The 16,598-nt window shown below is 46.3% G+C and overlaps 1 protein-coding gene across 1 annotated transcript in view; it reads left to right on the forward strand.

The window, feature by feature from the left end:
* MACROH2A2 (macroH2A.2 histone) overlaps positions 1 to 16,597 on the forward strand; it is a 53,489-nt gene extending 36,892 nt beyond the window's left edge. The window contains exons 7-9 of the mRNA XM_082672987.1: positions 6,304 to 6,393; positions 13,301 to 13,475; positions 15,719 to 16,597. Coding sequence (XP_082529113.1) covers positions 6,304 to 6,393; positions 13,301 to 13,475; positions 15,719 to 15,884 — 431 coding nt within the window. The 3' untranslated portion in view covers positions 15,885 to 16,597. The remainder of the gene's footprint in view (positions 1 to 6,303; positions 6,394 to 13,300; positions 13,476 to 15,718) is intronic.
* The last annotated feature ends 1 nt before the right edge of the window (position 16,598 follows it).

Genomic DNA, 16,598 nt, shown 5'->3' on the forward strand with positions numbered 1-16,598 from the left:
CCCCTCATCAACTCTACAGGCTACTTTATCCCTAAATGTCTTCAGGGAAGAGGGTGGGCTCACCTTGATTTTTACATGGTCCCATTTGACCTCTGAAAGCAGAGCACAGCAGCCTAGACCTGTTTCCCCTGCTTCTCACAGTGAACTTGGCTACCAGCTTCAGCTACTTGGCCTTCTCCAGGCTTCTGTGACCCAGCAGATCGAAACTGGCCAGGGGTCTGAGGGGCAGAGAGGAGACTTAGAGGCACTTGCCATAGCCTGCGATCACCATAACCAAATTGTGTCACTGAAACCCAAGCACATTAATGGAGAAACCCCTCCACCCCGGCCTCAGTGGAGAGCGATTGCTGGAATCAGTATTTTTCCTAAGTGATCTGCACATCGTACTGTGCCCCTCCAAATATACTTCAGTGTCTGAGTGTGGAGTGGGGAAGCTCCCTCACTCAGCCTCTAGGGAAGCCTCTGAACTGAATAATAATAATAACAATAATCATCATCATCATCTGAATAATTATAACAACTAATAATAATAACCACAAAGAGAAAGAGAGCTGAGACTTGCCCCAGACATCCAGTTCACCAAAGTCATTTGAAGATGAAAATGCATGAGGGGAAATACCTCATCTCCCACCCAAGAGCAGCAGTCATCCTGGTCTGGACAAAACACCCACATGTCATCTCAGGGGCATGAGGATCCCCTGGTGCACATAAGTGGGGCTCCTGCTGTTCTGGAGGTGGAGTCCTGCCATCTCCTGGGGGTTCCACTTGGCCTCTCTAGAAGCACAACCCTGAAATATGGCGTAGAGAATTGTCCTACCATCAAAACCTCGAGGGATTTCCCAGCAGAAATGTCCTTAGAGATTAGCCTTGCAAAGCTCTGCATCTTCCACTGGAAACCAAGGCCCAAGTTGGGGGAACAACATTCCAGGCTGCCCCGGGTCTGTGTCTGTCCTTTGGCCCCAGGGACTTATAACGCATAGGTGGTGGTGAGATGGGGACAGAACCCCAGAGCTCTCCACTCAGAGGTTCCTGCTAAGCCACCTGTCACCTGGGGCCTGCTCCCCACCCCGCAGCAACAAGGTGGTGGCTGCATCCCCAAGGGTGGCTCTGGGACCCGGCTTAGGAGCTGGTGACAAGAGGCAGGCTGCAGAGTCTGTGAGATCCCCCCCCAGTGTGGAGTGCTGCCATCAAATCAAGACACTGAATTTAATCAGTACTACACGGGTACCGAACCCAGAATCAGAACACCGGAGCCTCAATTTTTTGAAAAGATCACTTTAGGGTTCGTGTCATGAGACTGCCTTATGGCCAAATCAACCCCTAAAAGGGTCCTTTAACGAGTTTCCATGGAATATGTCAATTGCCAACAATATAACTAGCACTGCTGATGGACTTTGATAGTACTCACAATGGTATAACCTCTTCTCCCATTTTATGCCTCTCCTTATGTTTTTTCTTATGCTTCCTTTTTGCTTTCAAGAGGGATCCATCTTTTATATCTCCAGTATCATTTTCCTCTTCAGTAGAGACTTCTAATTCTAAATTAAATATCAAGTTAAGAAATAAAGACATAAGTTAAGGAAAATGAAAATCTTATTTATCTAACCCTAACCTTAAAGTTATAAATACCTTTGCTTTCTTGGCAAACTTTTTTTTTTTTTTGGCCATGCTGTGCGGCTTGTAGGATCTTAGTTCCCCGACCTGGGATTGAATCCAGGCCCTGGCAGTGAAAGCGCCAAGTCCTAACAACCGGACTGCCAGGGAATTCCCTCTTTGCAAACTTCTGAAGCTTCTTTTTTACTGTTGTCTTTTTGGGTCGTATTTTTCTAAATAGATCTTTATTGGAGTATAATTGCTTCACAATACTGTGTTAGTTTCTGTTGCACAACAAAGCGAATCAGCCATATGCATACACATGTCCCCATAACCCCTCCCTCTTAACCCTCCCTCCCACCCTCCCTATCCCACTCCTCTAGGTCATCACAAAGCACAAAGCCGATCTCCCTGTGCTATGCTGCTGCTTCCCACCAGCCAACTATTTTACATTCGGTAGTGTAGTCGATGCTACTCTCACTTCGCCTCAGCTTCGCCCTCCCACCCCATGTCATCAAGTCCATTCTCTATGTCTACCTCTTTATTCCTGCCCTGCAACTAGGTTCATCAGTACCTTTTTTTTTTTTTAGATTCCATATATATGCATTAGCATACAGTATTTGTTTTTCTCTTTCTGACTTACTTCACTCTGTATGACAAACTCTAGGTCCATCCACCTCACTACAAATAACTCAATTTCATTTCCTTTTGTGGCTCAGTAATATTCCATTGTATATATGTGCCACATCTTCTTTAGCCATTCTTCTGTCAATGGACATTTAGGTTGCTTCCATGTCCTTGCTATTGTAAATAGTGCTGCAATGAACCTGTGGTACATGCCGCTTTTTCGATTATGGTTTTCTCAGGGTATATGCCCAGTAGTGAGATTGCTGGGTCATATGGTAGTTCTATTTTTAGTTTTTTAAGGAACCTCCATACTGTTCTCCATAGTGGCTGTATCAATTTACATTCCCACCAACAGTGCAGGAGGGTTCCCTTTTCACCACACCCTTTCCAGCATTTATTGTTTCTAGATTTTTTGATAATGGCCATTCTGACCGGCGAGAGGTGATACCTCATTGTGGTTTTGATTTGCATTTCTCTAATAATTAGTGATGTTGAGCATCTTTTCATGTGCCTCTTGGCCATTTGTATGTCCTCCTTGGTGAAATATCTATTTAGGTCTTCCACCCATTTTTTAACTGGATTATTTGTTTTTCTGATATTGAGCTCCATGAGCTATTTATATATTTTGGAGATTAATCCTTTGTCTGTTGTTTCATTTGCAAATATTTTCTCCCATTCTGAGCGTTGTCTTTTTGTCTTGCTTATGGTTTCCTTTGCTGTGCAAAAGCTTTTAAGTTTAATTGAGTCCCATTTGTTTATTTTTGTTTTCATTTCCATTACTCTAGGGGGTGGGTCAAAAAAGATCTTGCTGTGGTTTATGTCAAAGAGTGTTTTTCCTATGTTTTTCTCTAAGAGTTTTATAGTGTCTGGTCTTACATTTAAATCTTTAATCCATTTGGAGTTTATTTTTGTGATGTTAGGTAGTGTTCTAATTTCATTCTTTTACATGTAGCTGTCCAGTTTTCCCAACACCATTTATTGAAGAGGCTGTCTTTTCTTCATTGTATGTCCTTGCCTCCTTTGTCATAAATTAGGTGCCCATACGTGCATGAGTTTATCTCTGGGCATTCTATCCTGTACCATTGATCTCTATGTCTGTTTTTGTGCCAGTACCATATTTTCTTGATTACTGTAGCTTTGTGGCATAGTTTGAAGTCGGGGAGCCTGATTCCTCCAACTCTGTTTTTCTTTCTCAAGATTGCTTTGGCTATTCGGGGTCTTTTGTGTTTCCATAAGAATTGTAGGGCTCCCCTGGTGGCACAGTGGTTGAGAGTCCGCCTGCCGATGCAGGGGACACAGGTTCGTTCCCCGGTCTGGAAAGATCCCACATGCCGCGGAGCAGCTGGGCCTGTGAGCCATGGCCGCTGAGCCTGCGCGTCCAGAGCCTGTGCTCCGCAATGGGAGAGGCCACAACAGTGAGAGGCCACAACAGTGAGAGGCCCGCGTACCGCAAAAAAAAAAAAAGAATTGTAAAATTTTTTGTTCTGATTCTGCGAAGAATGCATTGGTAGTTTGATAGGGATTGCATTGAATCTGTAGATTGCTTTGGGTAGTATAGTCATTTTCACAATGTGGATTTTCCCAATCCAAGAACATGGTATATTTTCTCCATCTGTTTATGTCATCTTTGATTTCTTTCATCAGTGTTTTACAGTTTTCTGAGTACAAGTCTTTCGCCTCCTTATGCAGGTTTATTCCTAGGTATTTTATTCTTTTTGTTGCAATGGTAAATGTGAGTGTTTCCTTAATTTCTCTTTCTGATTTTTCATTGGTGGTGTATAGGAATGCCAGAGATTTCTGTGCATTAATTTTGTATCCTGCAACCTTACCAAATTCCTTGATTAGTTCTAGTAGTTTTCTGGTGTCATCTTTAGGATTTTCTATGTATAGTGTCATGTCATCGGCCAACAGTGACAGTTTCACTTCTTTTCCAATTTGTATTCCTTTTATTTCTTTTTCTTCTCTGATTGCTGTGGCTAGGACTTCCAGACTATGTTAAATAAGAGTGGAGAGAGTGGACATCCTTGTCTTGTTCCTGATCTTAGTGGAAAAGCTTTCAGTTTTTCACCCTTGAGTATGATGCTTGCTGTTGGGTTTGTCATATACATTTATATGTTGAGTTAGGTTCCCTCTATGCCCATTTTCTGGAAAGTTTTTATCATAAGTGGGTGTTGAATTTTGTCAAAAGCTTTTTCTGCATCTATTGAGATGATCATATGGTTTTTATTCCTTAATCTGTTATTATGGTGTATCACATTGATTGATTTACGTATATTGAAGAATCCCTGCATCCCTGGGATAAATCCCATTTGATCATGGTGTATGATCCTTTTAATGTGCTGTTGGATTCTGTTTGCTAGTATTTTGTTCAGGATTTTTGCATCTATGTTCATCAGTGATATTGGTCTATAATTTTCTTTTTTGTGTGATATCTTTTTCTGGTTTTGGTATCAGGGTGATGGTGGCTTCATAGTATGAATTTGGGAGTGTTTCTCCCTCTGCAATTTTTTGGTAGTGTGAGAAGGATCAGTGTTAGCTCTTCTCTAAATGTTTGATAGAATTTGCTTGTGAAGCCATCTGGTCCTGGACTTTTGTTTGTTGGAAGATTTTTAATTATGGTTTCAATTTCGCTACTTGTGATAGGTCTGTTTATATTTTCTAATTCTTCCTGGTTCAGTCTTAGAAAATTGTACCTTTCAAAGAATTTGTCCATTTCTTCATGGTTGTCCATTTTATTGGCATCTAGTTGTTTGTAGTAGTCTCTTATAATCCTTTGTATTTCTGCAGTGTCAGTTGTGATCTCTCCTTTTTCATTTCTAAATTTATTGATTTGCGTCCTCTCCCTTTTATTCTTGATGAGTCTGGCTAAGTGTTTATCAATTTTGTTTATCTTCTCAAAGAACCAGCTTTTAGTTTTATTGATCTTTGCTATTGTTTTCTTTGTTTCTATCTCATTTATTTCTGCTCTGACCTTTATGATTTCTTTCCTTCTACTGACTTTGGGTTTTCTTTGTTCTTCTTTCTCTAGTTGCTTTAGGTGTAAGGTTAGACTGTTTATTTGAGATTTTTCTTGTTTCTTGAGGTGAGATTGAATGGCTATAAACTTCCCTCTTAGAACTGCTTTTGCTGTGTCCCATAGGTTTTATGTTGTCACGCTTTCATTGTCATTTGTTTCTATGTATTTTGTTATTTTTTCTTTGATTTCTTCAGTGATCTCTTGGTTATTTAGAAGTGCACTATTTAGCCTCCATGTATTTGTGTTTTTTACATTTTTTTTCCTGTAATTGATTTCCATTGTGGTCAGAAAAGATGCTTGATACGATTTCAATTTTTAAAAATTTTCCAAGGCTTGATTTGTGACCCAAGATGTGATCTATCCTGGAGAATGTTCCATGTGCACTTGAGAAGACAGTGTATTCTGCCACTTTTGGGTGGAATGTTCTATAAATATCAATTAAATCTATCTGGTCTGTTGTGTCAGTTAAAGCTTCTGTTTCTTAATTTATTTTCTGTTTGGATGCTCTGTACATTGGTATAAGTGAGGTATTAAAGTCCCCTACTATTAATGTGTTACTCTTGATTTCTCCTTTCATGGTTGTTAGCATTTGCCTTATGTATTGAGGTGCTCCTGTGTTGGGTGCATAAACATTTATAATTGTTATATCTTCTTCTTGGGTTGATCCTTTGATCATTATGTAGTGTCCCTCCTTATCTCTTGTGACAGTCTTTATTTTAAAGTCTATTTTATCTGATACTAGTATTGCTAGTATCAGATACTAGCAATATCAATCCAGCTGTGATTAACATTTTGGGGAAGTAACTCCTATGATACATTAGAAGCAATATAAAATAAAATAAAATATTAAATAATTCTTTAAAACAAAAGAGTTTGCTAAAATCGAAGTCCCACTGGACAGAAGCCCAGGGACCCCTGTCACCAGTGACCACTGGCAAACAGGATTTCAATTGCAAAGTTTGATTCCTACTTTCTAAGCAATTTTTTTAAGGCCTAGTAAAACTCTGTCAGTGTAATTAATGACTGAAAAGAGCAACCACAATGGATTTCCATTGTTTCCTTCACAGGTAAGGCCTTGGAAAAGGCTGGGGGGAAAGAGTTCTTGGAAACAGTAAAGGAGCTTCGCAAGTCCCAGGGCCCTTTGGAAGTAGCTGAAGGTAAGTGTGGAATCAGGCCATGTTCCCTGCACAGCCTCACCACCTTCCCCTCCAGCATAACATGCTCCACGCACATTCAGTTTGCAGAGCAAAAGAGGCCATAACCAATCAGGAAGCTATTTTAGCATCTCTCAGATAATTTGAGCAGGCCTGCGTAGATCATTTCGTACACTTTGGGGACTATAAAGTGTCTGGATAGTTCAAGCCAATTTGCATCCCAGCTCACCCCAAAATGGTCTAGAGCAATTGGGTAACTTTGTGTGTGTGTGGAAAATACACATGACAAAATTAACCATTGTAACCTTCAAACATTGTACAATGTGGTGGCATTGAGTACACTCAGTTCTCTTCTCCATCACCACTATCTAGTCCCAGAACTTTTTATCACCTTCTGTGGAAACCCCACACCCATCAAGTAGTCACGTCGTCCCTCCCCCAACCCCTGGCAGCCACTAGTCCGCCTTCTGTTTTGATGGACTTGCCTCTTCTGGATGTTTCATGTAAGTGGAATCGTATAAATATGTGATCTTCTGTGTCTGGCTTCTTTCACTTAAAATGTTTTCAAGGTTCATCCATGTTGTACCGTGTATCAGCACTTCATTCCTTTCTATGACTGAATACTATTCCATTTGTTTATCCATTCATCATTTGGGTTGTTTCCACCTTTGGCTCTTGTGAATAGAGCTGCTTTGAACATTTGTGCACAGGTTTTTGTTTGAATGCTTATTTTCAAGAATATTGGGTAACTTTTTGACAGGCGGGCCCAACTTCAGATCCGTGTACCCGCCGACCTCCAGGAACCATCTAGTCAGTGCCAAGTGCTGCCCTGGTGCTGGGGCTCCAAAGACAAATAAAACCCACTCCTGCCCTCAAGCACTGGACAGTCGAGGAGGAGAAAGAGACACACAAGTGGGGCACAGAGAGGGAGCCATGCTCTCTGCTTGGGGGAGTTGGGGAGGCGCCAGGGAGGATATAAGACCTGTGTGTGAGAAGGCTCAGTCAGGAGCAGCAGGGAGAAAGAGAGGAATGGCGGTCAGAGATGAGCCTTGCCCTTGGGCTGTGCTAAGGGTCTGGATTTGACCCTATACAGATGAGGGTAGGAGCTGGGGAATGTGATGATCAGATTTGATAGTTAGAAAAGTAATGGGGCTTCCGGTCAAGACAGAACATGAGTCTGCACTTTACAGTCTGCACATACCACTCCCCATACGATGATAGATAGAATTTCCTTTTTAAAATTTTAAGACAGAGCCACACTGAAATATAAAATAAATATTCAGGACTTCCCTGGCGGTCCAGTGGTTAAGATTCCACACTCCCAATGCAGGGAGCACGGGTTCGGTCCCGGGTCAAGGAACTAAAATCCCATGTGCCGCACGGCGTGGCTAAATAAATAAATAAATAAACATCCATGTGGACAGAGAAGAGCTGCAGGCAGCAGCAGCAGGGGGACGTGGAAGCCGCGGGCTGGGCTCCAGGTCTGGTAACATGCAGAGCCATCAGGAGGTCAACTCTTACCTGCTGATGGGAACGGAGTCACCTCACGCTTGGAGGGGACCAGAGCCAGGCTCGCTGCTCAAAGCAAGGGCTGGATGCAACTCCCAAGCTCTTACAGGAAGCCAAGGCTCTGACCGCCACCCAGGGCTATGGCTCGTGTGAACTCTGTTTTCTAGAGTAGCAGAAGGGAGCAGAGAGCCCCTCGCCCAGGCCCAGGGCCACGTGGCCCACTGGCTCAGTGTCTGGATCTACCGCCTCCCCTATATGACCATGAGACAGAGCCCTGAATCATCCTTGTAGGACAGGATCCTAACTGCGGGGGTCTTGCAAACTGCCTGATGGGGTGGGAAGGAGAGAAAAATAGCTTCTCTACATAGAGTGAGAGCCTCCAACACGCTTCTAAACAGTTCCAGAGGCAGAAAATAGGAGGTAGAGAGGCAATATGTGAAAAGATGAAGAGATACAAACTACTGTGTGTGAAATAAATAAGCTACAAGGATATATTGTACAACACAGGGAATACAGCCAATGTAGCCAATATTTTATAATAACTTTAAATGAAGTGTAATCTGTAAAAATTTTGAAGCACTACGTTGCGCACCAGAAACTAACATGTTGTAAATCAACTATCCCTCAATTTAAAAACAACAACAAAAAAGATCATGGCTGAGAATTTTCTAGAATTAAACCCACGAGTCCTCAGGTTGAAAACACTGAGTACATGAAATCAAAATAAATCCAAATCCTGGCCCATGAGGAATTCCCTGGTAGTCCAGTGGTTAGGACTCCACGCTTTCACTGCTGAGGGCCCGAGCTCAATCCTGAGAAAGATCCTGAAAGCCACGTGGTGTGGCTAAACCGAAAACAAACCCAAAAAATCCAAACAAAACCTGGCCCATCGTGGTGACATCTCTAAAGTTGAAAAATCAAGAGAAACCTGAAAAGCAACCCAACGAACCCAACTGGTTCTCCTGACAGCCGACTTCTCATCAGCAACAAAGGATGCTTGGAGACAGAAAAGAAGTATCTTCAAAGCACTGAGGGGAAAAACTGTCAACTAAGAAGTCCATGTATTACTTTGTTATTATTCAACAGGGAGGGTGAAAGATGCAGAATTACAGACATGCAAAAACTGAGAGTCAGAAGCCCTCAGACTCTTGCTGAAAGGACCACAGAGGCCTCACTGGGAGAAACAGAAGTGAATCCAGAAGGAAGGAGAGGGCTGTAGGAAACAAGCAGGAGCTAAGAAATCGGGGCATATCTGTCAGCTCTAAGTATCCATGGCCCTGGGGCCAAACAGTGGTAGCTCCCTGGGAAGAAGGGATTGGTGAGGGTGAATCTGGAAAAGGGGAGACAGTTCATCAGGGTCTAACACCATATTTCATTTAATTTCAAAACACCATCCGTTGTAAGATATGCCCTTATTGTAAGAAAGAATAAATTTCCAAGATGGAGTGTCCAGTAGGAGACCCCACACAAAGCCAGGACACATTCAGTTTAAGAGCTAGCAAGACATGAACTACCATGCAGAAAGGGCAGCAAGTACCTTTTTTTTTTTCTTAATAAATTTATTTACTTATTTTTGGCTGTGTTAGGTCTTCATTGCTGGGCGCAGGCTTTCTCTAGTTGTGGCGAGCAGGGGCTACTCTTCCTTGCTGTGCGCAGGCTTCTCATTGCGGTGGCTTCTCTTGTTGCAGAGCATGGGCTCTAGGCACACGGTCTTCAGTAGTTGTGGCTCGCGTGCTCTAGAGCGCAGGCTCAGTAGCTGTGGCGCGTGGGCTTAGTTGCTCCGTGGCACATGGGATCTTCCTGGACCAGGGCTTGAACCCATGTCCCCTGCATTGGCAGGTGAATTCTTAACCACTGTGCCACGAGGGAAGCCCCAAGTACCTGTCTTGACCTTGGCATTGGGTGGACAGAGGGGGACAAAAAAACCTCACTAGGGAACTTGAACCACAAGCTGGTACTCCTGTGGATTTGCAGCTGAATCCACTGCGGCCCAAAAACTTCAATCAGGAAAGTTAGTGGGACATGACCTGGGTATGGTAGGGTCCCCAGGTGACACAGAAGCAAATGCAACTTCCCTCTGGAAGAACTCATCTCAGTCCAAGCCCACAGCCATTGTAAAATGCATCCTGATTCCAGCCAGGAAGGTGGATGGGACAGGGGTGGGAGGTGGCGGTAGAAATGAAGCAGATGGGCCTGGAATGAGACAAGTCAGAGGAAACCGACAGGTGGTGCCGGCGACAGAGATGGAGAAAGGGGAATCAGGCTTTGGGAGTGAATGATGATTTTCTTGGGTACAGGTTGGACCTGGGGCACCAGCAATGTCACTGGTAAGCAGGGGGTGAAAACTGAGTACGAAAATGGTTTGCAGATGGCTGTTTAAAAGCCAGGGCCAAGCACGTCGGGCAGCAGAGAGAAGAGCACCGGGCCTCGGCGGGCAGGGGGAAGAGGGGCTGTTGCAGGAACCTGAGACAGGAGGAAAAGCACAGTGTCGCGGAGACCAAGGATTAGCAGCAGCAGCTTCCCAGCCAGACAAGGGGCCACCCTGCAGTCCCCTTCGCTGTGGTGACCCTGAGAAGGTGGGCTCGCCTGAGGAAAGGTTCTGGAGGCCCTTTGCAGCTGCACTGCCATCCTCAGAGCATGGTCCTCACCAGGTGACATCACATCACATAAAGAGTATTAGCAGATGCTTCTACCAAATATCAGTGTCCCAAGCCCCGAGATCACTTGACCTTGACCTTGGCACCTGTAAAGAACACTATAAATTCTTACAACTACAAGCCATTTCCAGTTGCCATGGAAATACTTTGTTTTAGGCTGATGTGCTATCATGGACTACCTTCAAAATCTAGTGTAAATAGCGGACGTCAGAAGGATGAGAAGGCGTGCCATTTTTTTCCTGATTAAATGTTTGACTTAACATTGCTGTTAGTGGTATATTCCTCTTATTTAAAATGACTTTAGGGCTTCCCTGGTGGCGCAGTGGTTAAGAATCTGCCTGCCAATACAGGGGACACGGGTTCAAGCCCTGGTCCAGGAAGATCCCACATGCCACGAAGCAACTAAGCCCATGCGCCACAACTACTGAGCCTGCCCTCTAGAGCCCGTGAGCCACAGCTACTGAGCCCGCGTGCCACAACTCCTGAAGCCCGTGCGCCTAGAGCCTGTGCTCTGCAACAAGAGAAGCCACTTCAATGAGAAGCCTGCGCACGGCAAGGAAGAGTAGCCCCTGCTCACCGCAACTAGAGAAAGCCCACGCGCAGCAACGAAGACCCAATGCAGCCAAAAATAAAATAAATAAATTTATTTAAAAAAATAAACTGACTTTAACATTAAAAAGAATACCATTCAAGGGCTTCCCTGGTGGTCCAGTAGGTAGGACTCCACACTCCCAATGCATGGGTTCCGGGTTCAATCCCTGGTCAGGGAACTAGATCCCACATGCCACAACTAAGACCCGGCACAGCCAAATAAACAAATAAATATTAAAAAAAAAAAAAAAGAATACCATTCAGCTGGTAACATGATCATTACCCGGTGTGTAAAGAGTTGGAATCTCTCCAGCACATGAGAGCAGTAAGGGCCTCAGGGAATTTGCCCCAAGCAGGAAGGGCCCATCCCCAGGGTACTGGGTTCCCTTGGACTATAAGGCCGACAGGGACGTTCCGTTTCTGGTGTGCAAATGTACAAGGTCATAGAGTCAACCAGTCATGCCCACTGCCTCCTCAATATTTATATTGACTGATTCCTTCACTCACTCATTCACTAATCAGATGGTTGGCGCCAGCTGGGCACTGGGAAGGCGAGGCGTTCACAGCCGTAGCTGACAGGCGGGGGACGCCCCTTGCATCTGTCTCCACCAGCCCTGGCATGTGCAGTCACAGCCTCTCCAGCACTGTGGGCGTCACTAGGAAACACAGCTCACATGCTGGGCGGGCATCATATATTTCAAATAAGTCTTTCAAACCAACCCCACACACAGCCCTAAAACAGACACACATAAATTTGTTACAAACACAGCCCGTATCGGCCACAGCCTGCCTGAACTCCCCCAGGCTCCCAGAGCCTGGCCACTGCGGGAGGGTTGGGGACCTTTGCTACACCCGGCTCCTTGAGTGGCACAGAGCCCCAGCTCCACAAGGCGGGCAGCTTAGGGGCAAGCAGCATGTGGGGTCAGAGTGGCCAGTGGATCAGGTCCAGCCCCTTCTCCAGGGATCAACGGCCACAGGGACTTCCCGGGTGTTCCTCATTATCAGCTCTGTCACTGATGGGAAATAGGTTTGGGGGTGGGGTGAAAAATAAAAGTAGGGAGTATGAACTGAAATTATGAGACAAGGCAGGCATAATCCAATTTCACAACCCGCTGTGAACACTTGCTCCCTGTAGGCTCCTCAGGTATGTAGAGATGATCGAAAGGGCAGTTCCTGTCTGAGGATGCGTACAACCCAGTAGATCGGTTCTAAATTTATGGAGGGTCCTCAAATCACCAAGCGCAAGGCCTGCATCAGACCTACCAAGTCAGGATCTCAGACGGGGCAAGAAGGGAGGGCTTGTCCATTTTTAAAAAGCCGTTGCATTGGTTTCCAATCGCTGCTCTAACAAATTAGCACAAACTTGGTAGCAACAAACAACACAAGTGTACTGTGTTAGCGTTCTGGAGTCAGAAGTCCACAATGAGTCTTTTTTTTTTTATAATCTTTATTTTTTTAGGCAGTTTTTTTGTCTGTTTGTTTTGGCCACGCTGCGCAGCTTGCAGGACCTTAGTTCCCCGACCAGGGATTGAACCCACGCCCTCGGTGCAGTCCTAACCACTGGACCGCTAGGGAATTCCCCACAATGAGTCTTAAGAAGCCAAAATCGAGGTGCTGGCAGGGCTGGTTCCTTCTCAGAGCAGCCGTCCCTTGCCTGTTCCGGCTTCTAGGCTCCTGCATTCCTTGGCTCCTGGACGCATCACTCCAACTCCTGTTCCTTCATCACAGCGCCTTCTCCTACCTTTGACTTCCCTGCCTCCCTCTTATTAGGACCTGTGTGATTACACTTAGGGCTCAACTGGAGAGTCCAGGGTAAACTTCTCATCTCACAATCCTTCACTTAATCACACCAGCAAAGACCCTTTTGCCATGTAAGGAAACATTCACAGTTTCCAGGGATCAGAGTCGATTCCACTGTGTACCTTTGATTAGGAGTCACCTAACCTGTGGCCAGGAGGCAGACCATGTGAGAGTGTGTGACATGCTGTCACATCAGCCTTCAGTGTGTTTACCCAAAGCTTGTGCCAACTGTCAAAAGCAATTCTGATACGGCTCCTACTCTCCTAAGAGGGACACAGGCGATTGAGCCTAACCCCCTGGCTTAAGGTGAAGACGTAGGAAATAACCTGCGGCATTTCTCTGTCGTGTCCCAGCCGCCGTCAGCCAGTCCAGCGGACTTGCAGCCAAATTCGTCATCCACTGTCACATCCCTCAGTGGGGCTCCGACAAATGTGAAGAACAGCTTGAAGAGACCATCAAAAACTGCCTGTCGGCAGCAGAGGACAAGAAGCTGAAGTCGGTGGCGTTCCCGCCCTTCCCCAGCGGCAGGTAAGATGTTCTCCTCCAGGGGGGTGGCAAGGGTGCTGGGTCCGCTTGTCCAGCCTTCTCGCTGGGGACCAGCTGCTCCCCGACTTGGTCACATCCAGTCTGGCCATCCCAGAGGACGTGACCAAGGGCTGCCAGCACAGCCAAGCACGTTGACCAGGCGATAGAGCAAGAGACGCAGTTTCCATCCTTCAAAATGCAGGGAGAGGGCTTCCCTGGTGGCGCAGTGGTTGAGAGTCCGCCTGCCGATGCAGGAGACACGGGTTTGTGCCCCGGTCCGGGAAGATCCCACATGCCGCGGAGCGGCTGGGCCCGTGAGCCATGGCCGCTGAGCCTGTGCGTCCGGAGCCTGTGCTCCGCAATGGGAGAGGCCACAACAGTGAGAAGCCCGCGTACCGCAAAAAAAAAAAAAAAAAAAATGCAGGGAGAAAGCCCATTCTGGGAGGAGCAGGAGGCAGAGTTCTCTTCTGAGAGCCTTCTGAGAGCCACGTTCCTGCCAGCTATCCCAGTCTAGAGCACTGGATCCGAAACACCAGGCTCAAAGGCACTTGCTCCTCCAAGTGTGGTCCACAGACCAGCAGCGGAGAGCCCATGGGGTTAGGATGCCAATCGCAGAATCCCCAGGGGATTCCGGTGCTGCTTTGGGGCTGGGAGAGCCTCGAGGCTGAGGCTGGAGAAGTGAAAGGCTCTCAGCAAGGGCTTGCTTTTAGGGGTTGAAGAAATGATTGCTCTAACTGCCACAGACCCCGACTGGGCATGGGAGCAGTATTTCAGGTAAATAATGAGGCTGTCTGCCCTCACGTGTAGCAGGGCCTCTCCCCTCACGCTCACAGCCAGTGTGAGTTATTGCTTTAATTTTGAACACCCTTTCTCCTGAGAAGCCCCTCTGTAGCGCAGATATGATTTGCACTCTGAAGACATTCTGTTACAGCCGAGTCACAGGAAGGCGAAGAAGGAAGGAATGACGCCTAGCTTCCTGCCGTAATCCTATCTCAACCTAAGCAGGCAGCGTTGGGTCTCCACAGCCTGGCCTGGAGGCACTGCGGGTTGAATTCTTTGCATAGCTGGGCCCACGTGCCGAGATGTTCTGGGCTTGGGACGGGGCAGCCGAGTGAGAAGAATTCTTATTAGGCGGGCCAATCCTGGACCCGCCCAAGGGGCTTGGTGGCTGACCCCAAATGACCAGGGGTGTCACAATGGCTGCGTCCCTGGCGCATAGCTCCACCATGGCATCCTGGGGCTTTTGGGGCCCTGCCCAGAATCGTCACTGCTCAAATTACATTGGCACGTCCACACAGGTTAGCGAGAGGAACACGAAATGCATGAAACAGGAATTAATGAAGATGTACTTTTGAGCATACATTATTGCCCTTTAATAAACAATCTGTTCAGCACGTAAACCAGTTTTGAGGGAACTAATAAAACCTATATTGCCTTTTTTTTTTTTTTTTTTTTGCCGTGCTGCGAGGCTTATGGGATCTTAGTTCCCTGACCAGGGATTGAACCCACGCCCTTGGCAGTGAAAGTATGCAGTCCTAACCACTGGAACGCCAGCGAATTCCCTATATTGGCTTTTTTTTCTTTTTCCTTCCTTTTTGCGGTACACGGGCCTCTCACTGCTGTGGCCTCTCCCATTGCGGAGCACAGGCTCCGGACGCGCAGGCTCAGTGGCCATGGCTCACGGGCCCAGCCGCTCCGCGACATGTGGGATCTTCCCAGACTGGGGCACAAACCCGTGTCCCCTGCAGAGGCAGGTGGACTCTCAACCACTGCGTAACCAGGGAAGCCCTATATTGGCTTTTTAAAATGCTGAGTGGGTAGGGGTTTTTTGTTTGTTTGTTTTTAACTTTTATTTTATATTGGAGTATAGTTGATTAACAATGTTGTGTTAGCTGAGTTGGTAGTTCTTAAAGCTCAGCTGGACTTGAGTCAGGCCACATAGATTCAAACACAGGCCACCGCTCACCATACAGCCCTAAAACCATTGTGCCACTCTGAGCCAGTGTGGCATATGTGAAGTGGGGACAGTGTGCCCTGTCTGTCCCCCTCCTGGGCTGTCCCTCTTCTGAGGTGAAAGCAGATCATGCGTGGACCAGCCTGCACACGGTGAGACCCCGAGTGATAGGAACAAGGACCTGGTGCCAAGATGAGAAGGAACCACACTGCCCCTATCCCGGGCTGAGGGCAGAGTACTCCATGGGTCCCAGGACCAAAGTGACGTCAGCTCTTCTCTTCCTTTGGCACAGAAACTGCTTCCCCAAACAGACGGCAGCCCAGGTGACCCTCAAAGCCATCTCGGCCCACTTCGACGACTCGAGCGCATCCTCACTGAAGAACGTCTACTTCCTGCTCTTCGACAGCGAGAGCATCGGCATCTATGTGCAGGAGATGGCCAAGCTTGATGCCAAGTAGCCGCCCCGCGCCCACTGGTGGCCACCGCGCTCACCATCCGGAATCAGGAGGATCAAAGTCACAGGAGCTGGGTTTTATCTTTTAAAAGGAGAGAGGAAGGGTGACGGCAGGGGAGCGGAGGGCAGCTGAAAGGGAAGTGGGTGGCAGAGGCTGCGGGAGCAGGTCCTGCCCACGGGAAGAGCCCTCTGCATTTTATATTCTCGTTAAAAAGAGCCTCAGTCTGTAATTAACCAGGCCTCCACCAGGGGTTTCTTTCCATGTGTTTTCTTCCTGTTGTTTTAGAACTTTTTTAAAAAAACAGACTTCGTTTTAGATTTATAGCATTGACTTTTACACACTCACATACACAAAATCCTTTCAAAATTCTTAAAATCTTCTGTTTCTCCTTTTTTGCAAGGGAAGAGGGCAAAGAAGTGACTTGGGCTTTGTTGGCTGTCTGTATTCAGTGATGGAGAGAAGAAAATTAGAAAGGCATCTTACTGGTGCTTTTCTTTCTGTTTTAGTGCCCCTACCCTTACCCCTATAATATCTGTAACTACTCCTAGAAAGATTTTGCTTCAGGCTTTTGTTTTGTTTTGTTTTTTTTAAAGAAAAAGAAAATGAAAGGAAAAAAAATAAAAGATCCAGTGTCTTTCTTACAACATACTCTTTTATTGTAACATCTTGCTCAGTCTGGAGAACTGTGTCCCTATGGGTGGAAACTTAAGAATGTTA

Source organism: Grampus griseus (genome assembly GCF_964374135.1).
Source record: "Grampus griseus genome assembly, chromosome: 16".
Taxonomy (NCBI): Eukaryota; Metazoa; Chordata; class Mammalia; order Artiodactyla; family Delphinidae; genus Grampus; species Grampus griseus.